The following is a 17,806-nucleotide window of genomic DNA, read 5'->3' as shown; positions in this document are numbered from 1 at the left end:
TTCCTTCTTATATATGGCGAAAGTTTCTTTAACACTGCGAGTGATGCATCTTCTCACTTTCACTACTTTTCCTCCTGTAACTGCTAGCAATTTGGCGAGAACAGTCCCATGTATCTTCCAGATATAATGACTGCAATTTGAACATGTGTTTCATTCACAGGATGATGCACACTAATTACATGAAAAAAATATTTTTGCATCATCGGTCGACTAATTGTAGATCATTTTCTCTTAATGACTTCATGCGGAAAAATGCGAGTAGCCATCAAATAGTCTACCAGGTCGTGTCCTGAAGCTCCCTATTGCGACTTAATTTAAAATAGTGAAGACTGCTGCTTCGAAGATATTTCGGTTTTTTCTTTCTATCCATAACTTGGATAAAGTGAAAGGTTTATTACAATTTTGAGTACATGTGAGGAATATTGGTTGACCAACAAAAATATTCGTTCGTATTCATTAATTAAAATTTCCGATATTGTTCAGTTTTGCTTTCGAAATTTCATTCACAGTTTTGCTTGTTTGTTTTTCTACTACTTCTACAGAATAGGACTTTTAACCCCCTACATGTTCTCTGAAATGTTACGTTTGCGGACTCGGAGACAAAGGACGCTTACTTCTGACGCTAGTTCGACGTCTGGGATTCACCTTATACTGGTAACATAATATCCATGTGTTTTCTCTGAGTTCTGTTCCATTCTCGCTTTCCATTCTACTGTTTTCTTCATAATCACTCACTTGCATTTGTCGTTTTGGGTTGTAAATGTATAATTTCGAAGAAAATTAAATTGTTTTCACTCTTTTTATATTTAACTTGTGTGTACAACTTAACTGATTAATCAATCTCTAATGTATCGTATCGTAAACGGAACAACCATGGACAAGCCTGAATGTCGTCTGAAAAATCAACTCCAATTTATTGTTAATAAATACCACCGATACACTTGAAATGCTTTAAACAGATGACATGCGATGTCCATAAAAATTAAACTTTATGCAGAGTTGAAACCCAATGAAACATTAACTTGAAACATAGGCTAAATAATTCACTTACTGCCTTCATTAATATTACGTAGCAACCTAACCTAACTACAAATAAATAAAACAGATTACTTGCAATAAGGTTGACTCTTAATTTCAAGAGGACTTTCTGCCCACCTACAACTTTCCGCTTTTAAGTGCAATTCATCCCTACATTCAGCCCATTCTTTGCAAAGAAAAATTACAACTACTCCCCCTTTTTTTTAAGTTAGCTGTACTTCTTATGTTTCTTTTTATGCTCTTTACTTTTCTTCAATTTTGATAGTCAAAATTCCAAAATATTTTCCCGCTAAATGTTGAAACTTTTATACAAAATTCAAAACTCTTTTGCATTATTTCCTTTATATTTCTTCTGTCATTCCTTCTGTTCATTTTCTGTCAGACTCGTAACTTTCACTTATCAATGCCTCTTCATCATCATCTGCCGATTAGTCATAATCGTAATTATCCGATTCTTTAACGCTTGCCCTCCTCCATGTGTATAATACGTAAATGTGAACTATTTGTACGTTTGGGTGTAATGTGTGAGGATGGATCCTGAACAAATGTTGATTGCAGAGAAATAACAATATCCTTGTTTGTATAATCCCAGGAATCGGAATCATGCCAAGAAACTAGAGGTACAACGTCTTCCAAGTTAAATACCTCCTGATGTTGCACTGGTTTAACCTGCTCATTCTCATTGATCACGGATTTACTGAAAATGTGCAATACGTGTAACATACTTTGTTGATCGATGCATTGTCGGAATTTGCATTAACTATATTCTCTACTAAGGGTGAGTTGCTCTGCACCGAGGTGAAGTTTTTTCTTTCCTTTGGACTTACCACAAGCGAAACAGATCTTCCCTTTTGCTTGACATCCACCTGATATATGAAAAAGAACACAATTGGAACAGTGGGTTACATCCCTGGATTTATCTGACGGCTTAGAAAAGTCTTATTTAACAGAGCACAGTTTGAACAGTGAACTACTATTTTGGACTTGTCCGTATCTTGAGAAAAAGTCTTGTTGTACTTTCCTGCTAAAAGTTGTGTACCGTAGCCGATCTGATTCACATCGTTATACTCAGTTTTATGAAACACTCTCATCTGCTGATCAGTTTGTTCCATTCTAAATGCAAGATCTAGATATATTTGGAAGGTTAGATCCTTTAGTATTAACATTGCCTACGAGCGGTATCATATCGTACACCAAACACAAACTGATCCCTTAGCATATTGTTGGCTGGATCCCTATACTCACAGCGAGCAGCTTGTTTCCATAATCCCACCACATATTGAGAAACAGATTGTGATTCCTTTTGCACCATTTGGTGAAAAGTGTACCTTTCGATGATCTTATTAAACTTTTATCGCAATACTGGTTTGTCAAAATCCTAAGGTTTGATCTATTTTAAGTTAGTTATGGTTGAAGGTGCCTCCAGTACGTAAATCGGGTCCATGACATTTGGGCGGAAAACCTTTTATCCAAATAGGTTTACCTACCTATATATGTCATAGTGAATTTCATAACTAGATACCGGGTGTTTAGGCACTGGAAATTTCGAAACACTTCTACAAATAACTTTGCAAAAACTAAAAATTAACATCTTTAATACAACAAAGTTTCTGCACATCATGCGCAACTTGTCTCTACGAGTTGAAAAGAAATAGGAAGGAACTGCAGCAGACTCTGGACTATCCGGATCGCGATATCCCTACTCCATACTATGTGGCTGAGTTTTAAAAGAATATTTGTTTTGTACAATACTGTACATATTTACATTTTTGCGCTTTCATTTTCTATAATAAATTATTAAAATGCATGTTACAAAAAGAGCAGCATTATTTCCAATAAGAATGTAGAATCTGTAAGGCAGTTCTCAATGACCATAATCAAGAACGAACACCACGCCGAAGCAGCTCATCGTGGGCTGCAATCAGAGCTTCAAATGGGCCATCCGTCAATTTGGCGCTTTTTTGTTGCACTTAGAAAAAAATACACAAAAAAGTTGGACTAAGTGTACGAGGCAATGCTTCGAGGAGAAGTGTCGCCCAAGATGAAAAGAGGGCAGATGAAAGAATTCGCCTACTGTACAGAATTTTAAAACTGTTGACATTGTAGAATATTTGTGGGGTTTGGTCCATAATTAAATCATGGAATGATAATGTCATGATAAGTGTAACGTAAGAGAAAAATAAATTATTCAATATCTATATTGTATTTCACTGTTGTTTCCTTTCAAATTATCTCTGTTGCAAATATAGTAATAAACAGTAATATGTTGTGAATAGCTATGAAGTTATGTATATCCAAAATGCGTATTTCTTTACGTTAGAGATGCTATAAAGGTAACTTCACGGAAGTTTATTTTGGGGTGTCATAGGATGCCTACAGCAAAATTTTATTTTAGTTCAATAAAAATTCATGCTGAAAAAAAAATATCTGCGGATCATGATCTCTGATTTTCCTGAAATTAGGATATATTATTCTAGAAATAAAATAATTAGACCCGTATATATTTTTTTTTCTTTCTGCGTTATACAAAAGTTTACTGGAACCAAACCAAGCGTTTAATGCAACTGAGACTTTCAGTGACTGTGTACCATAGGATATACTATACCGTAACGAAAATTGAGAGTTTTTAAAGAAAGCTTTTTTAAGAAAATTGGGATGAAATTTCATCTTCCTGAATATTTTTAAGTTGTGCAGTTATTTGTTTATCTTTGTTATATTAGTGCCTATTTTCAAGGCTTTTAGTGCGTAGACATCCGGGTTCCAGGTATGGAATACATTATAACCCATTTAAGTAAATTATCCTATTCAGATATACGACTTTGTGCCCAAACGTCTGCGCCAAAACGTCCTGCTCTGCGTAAATCTTCGTACACTTTATCTCCAATCATAGTCAAGGTCAGTAGTTCTACCGTTTCTTTACAGCTGCCAGACACATTTATTCGGGGCGATCAAGATAGCTTTTGATTTACCAAATTTAACATCAAGTGCTTTAAAAACACTTAAATAAGCCATAATGAAGATGTGGAAACTTCTGCCTTCCTGCACCAAACTGAAGAAAATAAAATTGCGTTCGCTCCATTTATATTTAACTTGTGTATACAACTTAACTTATACCGATGGGAGCTCACGTGGTACGGATTCCATGTTAATCAGTAGGTTCCATCTCATATAGCCTCGCTGCTTGAAAGGAATGTTAAATTCAACTCAACTCAACAACTTAACTTATTAGTGAATCTGTAATTGCAATTGTAGTCATATCACTACCGTGAATGGATCAACCATAGACAAGCCAGAATGTTGTCTTAAAAATCAACTTCAATTTATTATTAATAAATGTCACAACATACTTGAGACATGGTGTAAGTATATGACGTTCAATGTCAAATTTAAACCTTATACAGAGTTTATCTCCAGTTAAAAAATAACTTGAAAAGGAAGTTAAATAATACACCTACTTAGTGTCTTCGCTAATATTACGTAGGAACCCAACCTACCAACAAATAAACAAAACAGACTACTTGCAGTAAGTTTCAGTCTTAATTTCAAAAGCACTTCCTGCCCAGCTCAACTTTCCGTTTTGAAGTACCTACTGTCCCTACACATTTGGGGGTATAATGTCTTTAGTGACCCATTTATCACAAACTTCATTCGTTGGAAGGTTAAATCGAAATTATTAAATTCTACGGAACAATTACAGGTAGGAAGATTTCTGTAGATACTGTATTTGTAGACGTGAAATCTTTCGTGTTTCAAACTTCTATTGGAACCCATTTTGCGAAAATACAGTTATTATTGTTGAGTAAAAGTCTCTAAAGGAGGCGACTGGACAACTTTTTCTTGACATGACTGTACATTTTTTTAATTTTTTTAAATTTTATTTATTTTATTTTTTTATTTTATTTTATTTTATTTATTTATTTATTTATTTATTTTTGTAAGCGCTATGGAAATTTGAAATTCGAGGTTCTTTTGAGGTATGCTTTATATTCGTTCAAACATAGCTCGTAGAGTATTAGAAAGAAAAAGAAACATATCTTAAATGCAAATGCAATATGTTTCTTCAGACAACACGGAGTGAAGCGGTTGGTTGGTTACATTCTTGTACAGAATTCTTTTTCTGGCACGTTATTTTGCTGTCTGGCTATTTTGTATGGATAGTACAAATCAAGCCAAGTACCAAGGGAGTATTGTCGGACTGACACTGCTTTGTTAAAGAAGCGCCGAGAGCTTGAAAATGGTTTTCTCGATAAAAGTAAAATTGTTTAAACGGTTATTTTATAGATTTCTCTCTAAAACTTATTGAAAATATTATGCTAACATTGTATTTTCAGAAACGAGGGCGAAAGTGTCCGACGAGTCTGCACGTAATTTTCTTATCACCTTTAATCAGGATTATATATATATATATATATATGTGTGAAACAGGCCAGTGGGTCTTATTAGGTAGTATATTAAATTTTGTAGGTACATTTAAAGCCATACTTAAAACACCATTTAAGCATTTATGTTCTATTGTATACATGAAACTGTGGAGGGGTCACGGTGGCTCAGTTATAGAGCGATCACGTCTTGCGCGTGGTGTTCCTGGTTCGATTCTAGCTCCGGCCAAGTGGGCTTTGTGATGGACCAACAACGTGTGGCTTTCTCGGAGTTCTCCCACTTTCGTTATCCCACATTATTATCCGCCTCATCATTACCAACTCCCTTAGGATCGATACATAATGTGGGATGTTAAACAAAACACACGCGCGCACACAAAAAGAAAAAAGATAAAGAAATCTATGAAATTCACTTGTTACAGAAAGGGAACTCGTGAAACCCCTTCCGCATTTCGTGGGACAGATTTTGCACCATTGGCACTCACTTATATTTCGATTTCTAGAAAGAAGGAAATAGAAATTTTGTAGAGTAACGAAGAGGTAGAATAGGACCCCTAGGACAGCTGCTCCGACTAATGATTCCTTTTATTTCTCTCGAAGCACACCAAGCCAAACACGGGAATAGTATTTCGAAGTTAGGAGGCAGAGATGAAGAAAGAGAAACAGCTTTATTAAATTGACATTTTTAAAATAAGGAAGTCCGCTTGTTTTTTAATTTCATTCCCAGTGGCCAGTTTACTTTGTTACAATAGATTTCACGAGAAAAGGGATTTTGTAATATATTTTGTTCGTACTATTTGTACATCACACTCTACAGATACGCAGGAAAAATTCGATAGTTCTCCGATCTCGTTTCTAATGAAAATCTTTTCCGTTTTTATGTGATGTGTGTCGTTATCCGAATGTCGTGTTGAAAAAATAGATGTAGATCTTTAGTAATTTCCCGCTTTAAGTGTAGTGTCTTTAATTCAAATTATGGTATTACAAAAAGAAATCTGATTTGTGCATTTGTAATTAACATAAAAGATTTTTTTCCCATTTTAATGCATTTTTTTCCTTTCGTTTATATATGTGTAATTATTCAAATAGGAGCTTACCTTTAGTAATTTCGGTTTTTAAGGGAAGAGTTTTCTATTTGTAATTAAATTGACACATGGAGAAAGAAATGTTATTTGTTTGTGTACTAATACACGAGAATGTACTACAGAAAGAAAATGTAGTCACATTGCTTTTTATTCCAATTACAGTTGAATATTGATACAAGAAATTTGATTGAGCGCGAAAAAAAAAAAAAAAATCGCTAGTCATGACTCCCAAACATATTTTTGTTTTCTTTGCTATTCTGTTTTGGAGATACCTCTGGATAAATAAACATTTGAAGCTAATTCTAAACAAGGCGTGTACTGATAGCATGATTGAAGAAAGTAATTATAATCACATTAAGGTTATAATTTCGATCGAAGTTTTGAAGTGTAATTTTGGAGGTTGGCTTTTTGGGTTTTATTGTGTTTTCTTTTTCTGTGGGTTTAATTCCCCCCCCCCCCCCCCCGAAAAAACCACTGTACTTCTGGGCTGGGGAAAATTCCAACAACCCTTGGCAATAATGTGTTTGGTTAGAGAAGAATACAGAAGTAAGAATGTAGTGGTGATAGAGATCCAGTCTAAGTGTAGAAAGTTACATGACGTTTTTAAAAATTAAATTAGAATGAAAATCATGGTCAATATAAAGTTCAGATTTTAACAGGGTGTTCAGCGTACGAAAAAAGTGAGAATTATACAGGAATTTGAGTGTGTTGAAAAAAAATAATAATAAAATAAACTGGAGTTGCACAAGAATTCCGTTATGAAACTGAAATTATACAGGTAGCCGTTTGCCTGTCGCGTTAGTTTTAAATGTAACGTAAATAATGCCAAAGATTAAACACTAAGTACAATAATATCCATTAATGCCGGTAGATGGATATTTTACGATCAATTTATAACCTCTTCAAATATATCCCTTCTAAAAGAGGAAACTTCACTGCCATAACTGGATCCAGACCTACTTTCAATAAAGGCTTGTTCAGTTAGCACAAAAAGAAATGGGCGTTTTGCCTCACCTAGTGAAGTACGTGAACGAAGTGAAAGGAACCAAAATGTCTCAGTTTCTCTTTTGAAAATAGTTAAGAAACAAATGGTTAAAAGTTGAATTTTTTTGCCCTTGGCTGAAGAAGTTGCTCCTTATTAAGAAAATTTCAGATGAATGACCTGCTAACGCATTTTCTTTACGATTCTCTTTTTACATTGTTAAAAAAAAAAAAAACTAACGCATCTTAAAGACAGATGTTTTAAACAAAACATCTCGTCCTAAAATTTATCTTCATAAAGGTGAATGTCTTTTGTGTGCCAAAGTAGTAGCTATTGACTTTTGTACAAGACAAGCATTAGGAAGTTGTACCAAGATGTCTGACAAGGATGTCCTTCTATTTAGAATTGAGTACAGAAGCTGCTTAAATGCTTTTGCAACCAAGATTGTGGAGAAATCACCTTTGAAATATGAATTGATCTGAAGTGTGTAAATCCAGAGAATACAAGATCCTCTCCTAATGGTAGTGAAAAGAACTTATGTTCTTACTTGGACATCTTTGTTAAAAATAACAAAATGCGACGCCCTGTGGCTGATAAAGTTGCACAAGAATATAAAACACTGTGTTCGAAACCTGGAGTTAAAGAAGTCATAAAATCATTTACTAGGAAAGAACATATTTTAGACATACTCTAGTTTGATATCAACACAAGAGTGATCTTGAGAATCTTTGTAATTTTGTTAAAATGATGTTGGTATTGTAATATGACAATGCCAATCTAGAGCGTGTATTCTCGATTAATAATGAGTGTTTGATTCCGAAACAAAATGAGCGCTCTTTGATATCATTGCGACATATTATTGCAGTAGTGAATAGTGTAGGCGGTGTGGAGAAAGATAGATGTAACAAAGGAAATGGTTCAGGCATTTCAAAACTTACACACACGCTACAAAGAGACTTGGAAAGCGGATCTTGAGCGAAAACAAGGAGGGAGGGCGAAAATAAGAAATAGGCTACAACAATCAAAAAGCTGGAGAAAGAAAAGTGAAGGTATTGATCGGAACGATCCGGCAAGTAGCATGAAGACAAGTGTTAATGGAGGATTTGAAAAAGAGAAATAAGGTAGAATGACAGCACAAATTTAAAATTGCATGACTGGTCTTACTAGGACTTGTAGTAAATGTACAGAGTTCTGGTGATATGCCATATTTTGTATCAAAAACCTCAAAGAGTTGGTAGTATTGACTGTTAGTTGTTAATGCCAACCGTATCATCTTGATAACAAGCTCAATGTAATACTGTTCAGTGTAACTCAGTATTTTTATGTGCCTTATAGCAGTAAGCTTTGGTCTTATGAGAGCATGAACAAAACTTCAGTGATGTGAAAATCTGGCAGTATTTAACACTGAGAAATTCGAAAAATGTACGAGAAAAAGCAAGAATTTCAAAAATCTTATCGCTGAACCCACTGGCATTTGGTGATGAAATTAATAGTAATAATAAAAATAATTACTAAAACTGAAAACGACATTGAATGTGGCAACAATGATTCATATTTTTTTTTTTTTTTATTGGTTTAACGTTTTTTATTTATTTATTTATTTTATTTTCACTCCCTACAGTAATAAATAGACGTGGACAACATCGTGTCCGTAATTTTTCTCAATGCTTTCCCGCTTCCACCTGTATTCTCATTTCACTAACTCTTCCATAAATCATTCACTTTCGCTAAACACTCTTCACCCTTAACGTACATACTCATTGGGCGTTACGTACATATTCCTAAACTCAAAGATAAACGTTCAGCTTGCAGTGGAATGCATATTGTTTCATGTTCTTGTGTGTGTGTAGCATATCAGTAAATTTTATTTTGATTTGTACACGATAACTTTATAATAAGCAGATAACTTTTATTTGAATGATGTCCTACGGCTTTCAGATTATGCTGTAATAAATTGCGAATTAAAAGTTTCGCGTATTATTAGGATGTGTGTGTGTGAGAGAGGGAGTGTATTTAGTCAATAAAAGAAAGCTACTAAGACGTATTGAGATTCACTGTTGTTAAGAATTCCTTCTTAGACCACTTTGTTTTTGAGTTGGTTGTAAGTGTACTTTTAGGTGGACACGATTACCTGTACTATTTAATGATCCTAGAGAACCGCGCGGTGAGAAATATAAAGTTAAAACATTCCTCTGTATTTGCGAAGTGAAATACAATTTCCTATTTCTAGTATTTTGGTGTTCTTAGCAACATATTCATGTGAAAATTGGACTCTTACTCAAAATCAGTTGTACGTAAATATGCTGATTTTTAGTCTAATTTTATTTTAAATATTCAGCTAAATCTCTTATGGGAAAAACCAAGGCATCAGATGCGCACAAGTATTAGCTACTTAGCCATTGGTTTTAGTTTCGCCTAGACTAGCTTATAGGAGATAGAAACGGCGTTTGTCCCACTTTTATCTATATACTTTGTGAATTTGCTCTTACATTTTTTGTCTGACAAAATTTGTAGACGAACGAGATAGTAATAGTTTCCTACGAAAATGACCATTTCTGAGATGAATAATGTAAGTTTGTCATTAAGACATTATGTATGTTCACACAACTCTACAAATTGCATTATTCTAAATAAAATAATGGTAAATTATATTGTATAATCGTAGTTGAAATACACTGAGTGAATTATTGACATATTAATGATTAGAATACGTTCTAGTTATTATAAATTTTCCAAGTCAAACCACAAAGTAATAGCTCGTAAACTGTTTAGTATCAATACATTGTTCATATTCAAGATTTGGTACTTCAGTGTCTTTAGTAACAAAATATATTGTAAAACTTTGTCTCATATAGGTTGTAGGTAGAGCATTTAATAAAAAGAGCGTCCGGAATCGACTCCCACTACCAGCTTTATTATAAAAGCTTCCACTATAAAAATATTTTCACAAAATACTATACAAAATAATCTCTCTAATATGAAAGGCTAGAAATAGGTAGTCTTTAACCGTAAGGTCGAAGACAGGATCTCCACAGAGTCCCGTAGCAGGCTAAACCAGGAGATAGGATAGGCGTAATCCCGTAGCAGACTAGAGGAGGGTCACCAGAAAACTTGTCTTGGGTTGTCTTCGTCCAGCCAATTTATAGGGTCCTTTGGGTGTCGGTGGCGCTGCTGCTCCGATGTCGTCTTCTGCTCCGTGGGAAGGGCCAGAAGCCGTCGTCTGCATGTGACGGGGTATCCCCTTGCCGAACCACGTGGTGGTGTTTGTAAACACTGATGCGTGGAATTGTTTGTTTGCAACATCACATAGGATATTACAATATTTATCCAAAGGAACCACGTCTAAAATTTGAGTATAGTCCAGTAAATTTAAGCCAAAAATATGGTGGATATGAAACAAATTCATAATTAGCAGAAATTTGCAGGATTAGCTCCTAGAGATGTGTAGAACGAATCCTGAAGAGTCCCCTAATTTTCAATGTCCGCTTCCATCCAAAGTGGCGGATCAAAGATGGCCGCCAAACACTACTCATCCTAGTGAAGTTTTCCTTCATATCTTAGTCAAAAAACATTTTTATATTGTGTAAAAGCTTGTGTACTCTGCAAGGATGACTGTCATGATTACCCAATAGAAGAATTGTAAATAAGCTGTATGCCTAGTATAGATTGATATTTAACGTGAAAATGTGAAATTTTTCGGTTTACAATTTAATGTTAATCTGTTTAGTCTTATAACTTTGAAACAATTGGCAAATCATAAGAAGTGATTCGAAAGTTCTTTGTATATTGGTTTTCGGATGAATGTTCCAAAAACCTAGGCTGCACTGAAAAATAGCTGAAATATTTGATTCTTACTGAAACGGTCATTGTGATCTCAAAGTTTACATTTTTGTATACAGTTAGGTACTTGATAGATAACTCTAAATGTTTCTACGTTACTTTTCCATATATCAGTTCTGATTGAAGTGGCTTCCTAAACAACATTAATTAAATAAATTCTAAAAATATCGCAGCCCCATTTATCACTCACATTGCAGTTCCGTCACTGTTTACATCGTGCTATCTATTCTAGTAAAACAGGCTCTGTTTTGTAGTTGTTCAAGAAGCGCTCCACGATAAGTGATATATTAATTGGTTTCCAAGTTTTCTGGGGTGTCTGCGATGTGTTCATATTATCTATAAATGTTTCGTGTATATTCTAGTGAAAACTGCATCTACTTTGAACAAACTGATTGAACTACAAGTAAATATCTACTTTTTTTAAATTTCCCATAAGAAGAACATCGGTTGCAAACAGTGCAGAATTATTAGTTTATACTGAAGTGAATTTAAGTTTGTGCGACAACTTGTAGTGTATTTTAATAATTATAGTGCACGTGCTTTTGTATTTTTTACAAGTTACCATATCAAAATAGATTAAAATACTGAATTTAATCAGTTTACGACTTTTGTTTGCGATGCCATTAATGTAGTTGCTCTATTTTATTTCAGACTTCGAGGAATCTGGTTGTGTCATATCTCCGGTGAAACATTTAACCGGGTTAAGTAGGAATACAATCTATTCAACACTGGTTTATGCAGCAGAAGAATGTTAGAAAAAAACCTAGGACAAAAGACATGCATGCATAATGACTTAGGATCAACCATTGTTTTGAAAAGCTATGAAAACCGTTACCACAGAAGAACCAGGGACTGATCTGTTAAATATTGCTGTTCGGCTTGGTGGGTTCCACTTGCTAATATCTTACCTAGGCACTATTGGGTACCTAATGTCCAATGTGGGATTTGTTGTATTCGAATAATACAGTTGGGAAAATGGTGAACGGTCATGCTTATTCCAAAGCCCTAAGAGCTCATTTTGTGACATTCATTATTCTGTATGTGATACTTCTTGGACATTGTCTGAAAGAATTGAATGAGGAAACCCGACAAATACAAAACCTATTGAAGATCTTCAAGGGAACATCAGCATCAAACAACTAATCGACAGTGTAGAAAGGGCTGTAGAAAACAAACTTCTCGAGAACTGACAGGTTGTGATTACAGTATATAGAACAGGTCAAACTTACCCTTCTGTACATTTAAGCAGATCTAGTTGGGCCTAAGAACTACGTTTGTATTGTATTAAATCAATGATGCCTTACCTTCACGCAGCAGTTTCATTTTTTTTAATTCCAAATGTGCCCATTTATATGTACAACAAATGGAAGAGTCGAATGGAAAAATGAACAACGCTTAATTCAGAAAATTTACTGAAGGTTATTTTACTATTCGAAGAAAAGACAAAGTATGGAGTGGAGTATCGCCAGATATGATAATAGAACAGTGTCTTATGTAATCCATGAAAGTAACCGGGGTAGTAACACAAAGTCGAGTAATGGCTGATTCTATTTTATCAAGATGGGTTTCCTCATGACCTATGAACATGAAAGTACCAGAATTTTTGGAAGACTTTTGTGAAAAACGTTTTGTATCCTCAGAACAACATATTGAATTTCGGCCATCCAGACAGTCACGAGATGACTCTGATCTGACAAAGCTACTGCTTCACAATCCTTTCAACGACATTGTCCTAGACACTTATTGATAAACATAGCTACCGGGTTGGTTGCTGATGATAAAACGAATTGTGACAGTGCAAAAAAGTTGGTGAAAAACTACTATCCTCTATTGCAGGAGGTTCCTTTGGGAAAGTTAAACTTCAGAGGAAAAAAGAATTATGCCAATATCTGCCGCAAGCAATACATTGATTGTTAGGAATGAAAGTGTAGAATTCAATCCTTCGTAGATGTTTATCAGGATTGCTGCTGTGCTCAAGTCAAATAAAAATTTACAAGATTATCTCAAATATGAACTAGCAGCTCGATCACCCTCCCTCTTTGATGATGTTTCCTTGAGGAAGAATGTAAAATCAGCTTTAGCAGCTATCATTGAATCAGTTCAGCCATGTTTTAAGGCACCATCAACCTACTCGTCCATTGTAGGTGGAGGATTTCTTCTGCACGCATTGGCATGGAGTGAATCTGACCCCTACAGATATATATGCCTGAAATATGTTAGATTTGTGCAGAGACGCTTCTGTCCATGTGAGGAAATATTTTCTGTTGGATATACCTGCGCCTTATCAACTAAAAGTGTGAAGAGGCTAAGAAGGATTATGTCAAAAATGTTTGACGAAAACATGGTGGCAAATACTAAACAAGTGTTTTTCGAAATTGCGAGAACAAATCAAGACTAGTTCAAACGATGATGGGCTATTTCCAATCTGAAGGAATAACTGTTTTGGAAGTGGATGAAGACGCAGATTCACTAATGTGCTCAACTCCAATAAATGCAAGTCAGACCAGTGCCAGATCAGTCGCAGTAATAGGTACTGACACAGATCTCTTACAATTCTAATTGGACGAAGTATCCCAGGAACATCCATGTATTTTTTATTACCCCAATGTACTAAGTACGATGAAACATGCTATGGTATAACAAAAGCACAAGAAGCACTGGGGTCGATGAAGGACGTCCTTCCCTTCCTGCACGCAGCCACTGGATGTGACACTACGTCCGCAATATACAGTAAGAGGAAATCTATAGCTTTCAAGTTGATAAAGCAAAATGACGAACTGCGTTCTTTGATTTCATAGTTCAATATTCCTCAACTTGATCACCAAAAGCTAATTAAAAATTGGGGGAACATCTTTTTGAAGGAAAACAATTTATGGATGACCTGCAATACATCCGGTGCAATAAGGAAGTAACCAAAACTCTTTCTTCCAAATTTAACTTGACAACTCTTCCACCAAGAAGTGCAACAATTTCACAACATTCATTTCGAGTTTATCTTAAAGTTCAGCAGAAGCTAGGAAACAAGCTGGGCCCTACTGAAAGGGGATGGTTCATGAAGAAAGGTAGACTGAACCCAGTACCTTCAACGCTTCCTGTAGCTTCCGGAGAACTTCTAGCACTAAAATCTTGTAATTGCAAAGTAATAGCAAGAAGGGAGTGTTACGAAACGTGCCGATGCAAAAAGGCAGACATGCATTGCTCCAAGTTTTGTACTTCTTGCTTAGGAGAGATCTGTAAAAATTCAGCTCCTCCCTCTTACGGCTTCGATGATAATGATGATGTTGAATGAGTGGCCAATATTTTTCGTGTATAAAGCGTAAAAGAAGCCTTACAAGAAAAGTTTTAATAACATTTTTTTCGATTTATAAATGTACCCAACTTATAAGTTGAGCTAAAACTTAGCACAAAAATGTTGCCTTTCGGCATCAATAAAATTAATATATACACGCATGGAATTATTTTGTTGGTCATTTTATGGTATATATCGAAGTAGTAATTCTTGTACAGTATATAGGGTTTTTCATAATTGAAATATGTTTATTTTTAACTTAGATATGTGAAAAAATATCAAACAAGACAAAAGTGTTGGCGGCCATCTTTGATCCATCATTTTAAATGGAAGCGGACATGGAAAATTAGGGGACTTTTCAGGATTCGTTCTGCATGTAAAGAGGAACTAATTCTGAAATTTCCAGCTAATTATGAATTATTTTCACATAAATACTTAAATTTACTGGGCTAGTAGTAGTGCTTCGCGGCACCTCATGTCACTTATCTCCTCGCACCAATATTTCATTGTTAATTTATTCGAGATAGTGATTGGTTGAATAATACGGAGTAACAATGCTCTCGTCGAAGTTTCGTTTTTAATCTAATGTGTCCTCAGTGGTTAATAGGTATACGGGCTCAATCTGTAGGTCTGTTGCTCATATTTGTGGCAGATTTTGGATTTTAATGTTAAACAGAAACAAACAAAAAATTCTTATATATAACTGCAACTGGAGTATTTAAGAAACTTGATTTATAATTTCTACAATATTAGCGTTTAACCAAAATAAATAAGTAAAAAAAAAGAAAAATAGAAATACTCAAAGACGAGACATATACCAATTGATACATCTCATAGAGCTGAAGAAATTGGTATGAGAATGTAAAAGCTCATGCGTAGTTTTCGAAAAAATGGAGAAAAATGAATTGTCTTGTACATGTTACTTTTTAAAAATCAAGAATCAAAATATATATTTATAGTAGTATGTGACTTATATCTGTTATGGAATTTATCTATTTCAGCTGGTATTTTGGACAAATGTCCAGGCAAGATGCAACAGACCTACTTATGGGCGAAAGAGAAGGTGGCGTGTTTCTTGTTCGAGATAGCACAACGATACCTGGCGACTATGTTCTTTGTGTAAGGTAAGCTAACGTCAGTAGTATTGCTTTTTTTTTAAAAAAAAAATCATTTATTGATTTTTTTGTATAATGTGAACAGTTTTTTGCTCAGGTTGGTCTACTGTCGACTGACTGGCATAGCTTCTCGTTTTGCTTGTAGATAAGTACATCCATTATCGTCAGTGCTTCAGAGATTTTTGAGCGAAGTCCTCTAGCTCATTTCGTCGATTTTAATAAGATTCAACATATTCATATTTACTTCTATAAGGCAAATATGTCTAACGATAGCACATATAATGTTCAAATTTAGGAATTAATACTTCTTACAAGGTATTACATTGAAGCTCACATAATGCCAATGTTGAGTACTAAATATACTTGTTTAATTCTCATAATAATAATAATAATAATAAAAAGCTGATCGCTGTACAGTACTCAGATAAGATTTCCGTAAGGGGTCATAATTAACGAGACTATTTTGAGACGTATAGACGGGTAAAACATGACGTGATTCCAGTTTTATATATTCTCTGTACGTTCCAAAGAAGTGTGCTACATGTGAAAGTTACAAAGTTCACATATGTTTTGTACTGAATTATAAACATTATAATGGAAGAGAGAATTGCTATTTCGCCTACATTTCCGAAAAAAAATAAGAATGGATAGATTAAAGGCAAGAAGTGTCTGCATGAAAATAGAGTGAAACATTCACCGCCGTATGCGTTCTTTACTTTGCAAATGTATTGTTTCGAACCGAAAAACTGATTTTACGAGCCTTGTACTTTTATTGACAGCGGAAGTGACGAAATTACGTAACTTATTCATTGATACCAAAATTAGTAGCAGCAGTTAACAATTGCTATTTCTTTTGGTCTAGCCTGCCATCATAACTCGTTATGAAATTTCAGTTTATAACTAAATCTTCGGTAATATTGGCACTGCAGTAAATTGTACTAAGTGAGGTGTTGCATAAATGTGAACAGACATTTTTATAGTATCGGCAAAGAAGTCTCAACCATAAGTTGCTATTTCTTTTCCTCTTCTAATATCAGAGATTGAGTGTGAGATTTTTGAGCTTTTAAGGCGAAATCCGTCAATTCTTCAAGGATGTATATATATAATTAATTCCTGAAATAATTAGTAAACAATTATGCCATTGAAAATACTTCCAATGGATATTATATTGTGCCTCAGATCGAAAATTTGTCCTAGCTTGTAAGTTAATAGTAACAAAGCTTTAGAAGTTCGTATTCCAGTCGGTGAATGGCAAAGTTCCAACACCAAATTCAGTATATTTACAAACATATATAGTTATTAAAATAATGAAACACTCTTGTACTGTAGTACGTAATCTTTCATAGCTGCGCTCAACCTTCTTTTACTGCGACGCAGTATTGGGTGATATTAAATAGTACGTGATGCTCTGTAATACCTATTGTTACATGTAATAAGTCAGACGTGCTGGTGCATAATTGAAGAACCCTATGATTTTTAAAGAGGGCAAATAGTGCATGCGCAGTTAATTGGATCAACTGTATATAAAACTAGCAATGTATTGTATATATCAGCCAGTGTCTAGGGTGATGCAATACAGATCTCATGGCAAGACATCGTTAGAGAAGAGGAAGATTGGGGTCGCCGAACATTGACGAGGATTGTCACAAAGAATCGCTGATCTAATCCGGCACAATTGATTGCAGAGTTCAGGAGGAATCTGAAATCACTTGTTTGTACAGTTACATTGCGACGAGATCTCCATAACCACAACATCCGCGAGTGGCCCCGCGTAGCGTAGATGCTAACCTTCGGTGCGACCGGTTCCGGGTTCGATTCCCGGTGGGGGTACTCGGTCGAACAAGTGTAAAACGCTTTCTCAGGTGAGCCTTGCTGGGTTTTCCTTATTCATACCGGGCAAATGCCAGGGTGGTACCTAACTTATAGGTCCCAAGCCGCTTCCTTCCCTCCCCAGTCCTTTCTCCCTTTCATATCCCCGGTTCGTATGCTCACCGAGGGACGTCATCCTTCAATACGTGACGGGCTAAATGGCCATAGATGCCGAAAGCCCAGAAACCTAAATCCTAAACCCTAATCAG

The 17,806-nt window shown here is 35.1% G+C and overlaps 1 protein-coding gene across 2 annotated transcripts in view; it reads left to right on the top strand.

Annotated features, from left to right (window-relative positions):
• Crk (Crk proto-oncogene, adaptor protein) overlaps nt 1-17,806 on the top strand; it is a 92,414-nt gene that overhangs the window by 10,148 nt on the left and 64,460 nt on the right. The window contains exons 2-3 of one of the 2 annotated variants that reach the window (XM_081762737.1): nt 11,976-12,206; nt 15,615-15,737. In XM_081762737.1, coding sequence (XP_081618863.1) covers nt 15,631-15,737 — 107 coding nt within the window. In that variant the 5' untranslated portion in view covers nt 11,976-12,206; nt 15,615-15,630. The remainder of the gene's footprint in view (nt 1-11,975; nt 12,207-15,614; nt 15,738-17,806) is intronic. The other variant, XM_081762736.1, reaches the window with a different exon arrangement.

Source organism: Thermobia domestica, chromosome 6 (genome assembly GCF_964235325.1).
Source record: "Thermobia domestica chromosome 6, izTheDome1.hap1.1, whole genome shotgun sequence".
NCBI classification, from domain to species: Eukaryota; Metazoa; Arthropoda; class Insecta; order Zygentoma; family Lepismatidae; genus Thermobia; species Thermobia domestica.
Note: the sequence above shows the minus strand (reverse complement) of the source record. Positions and strands in the feature narration are given on the sequence as shown.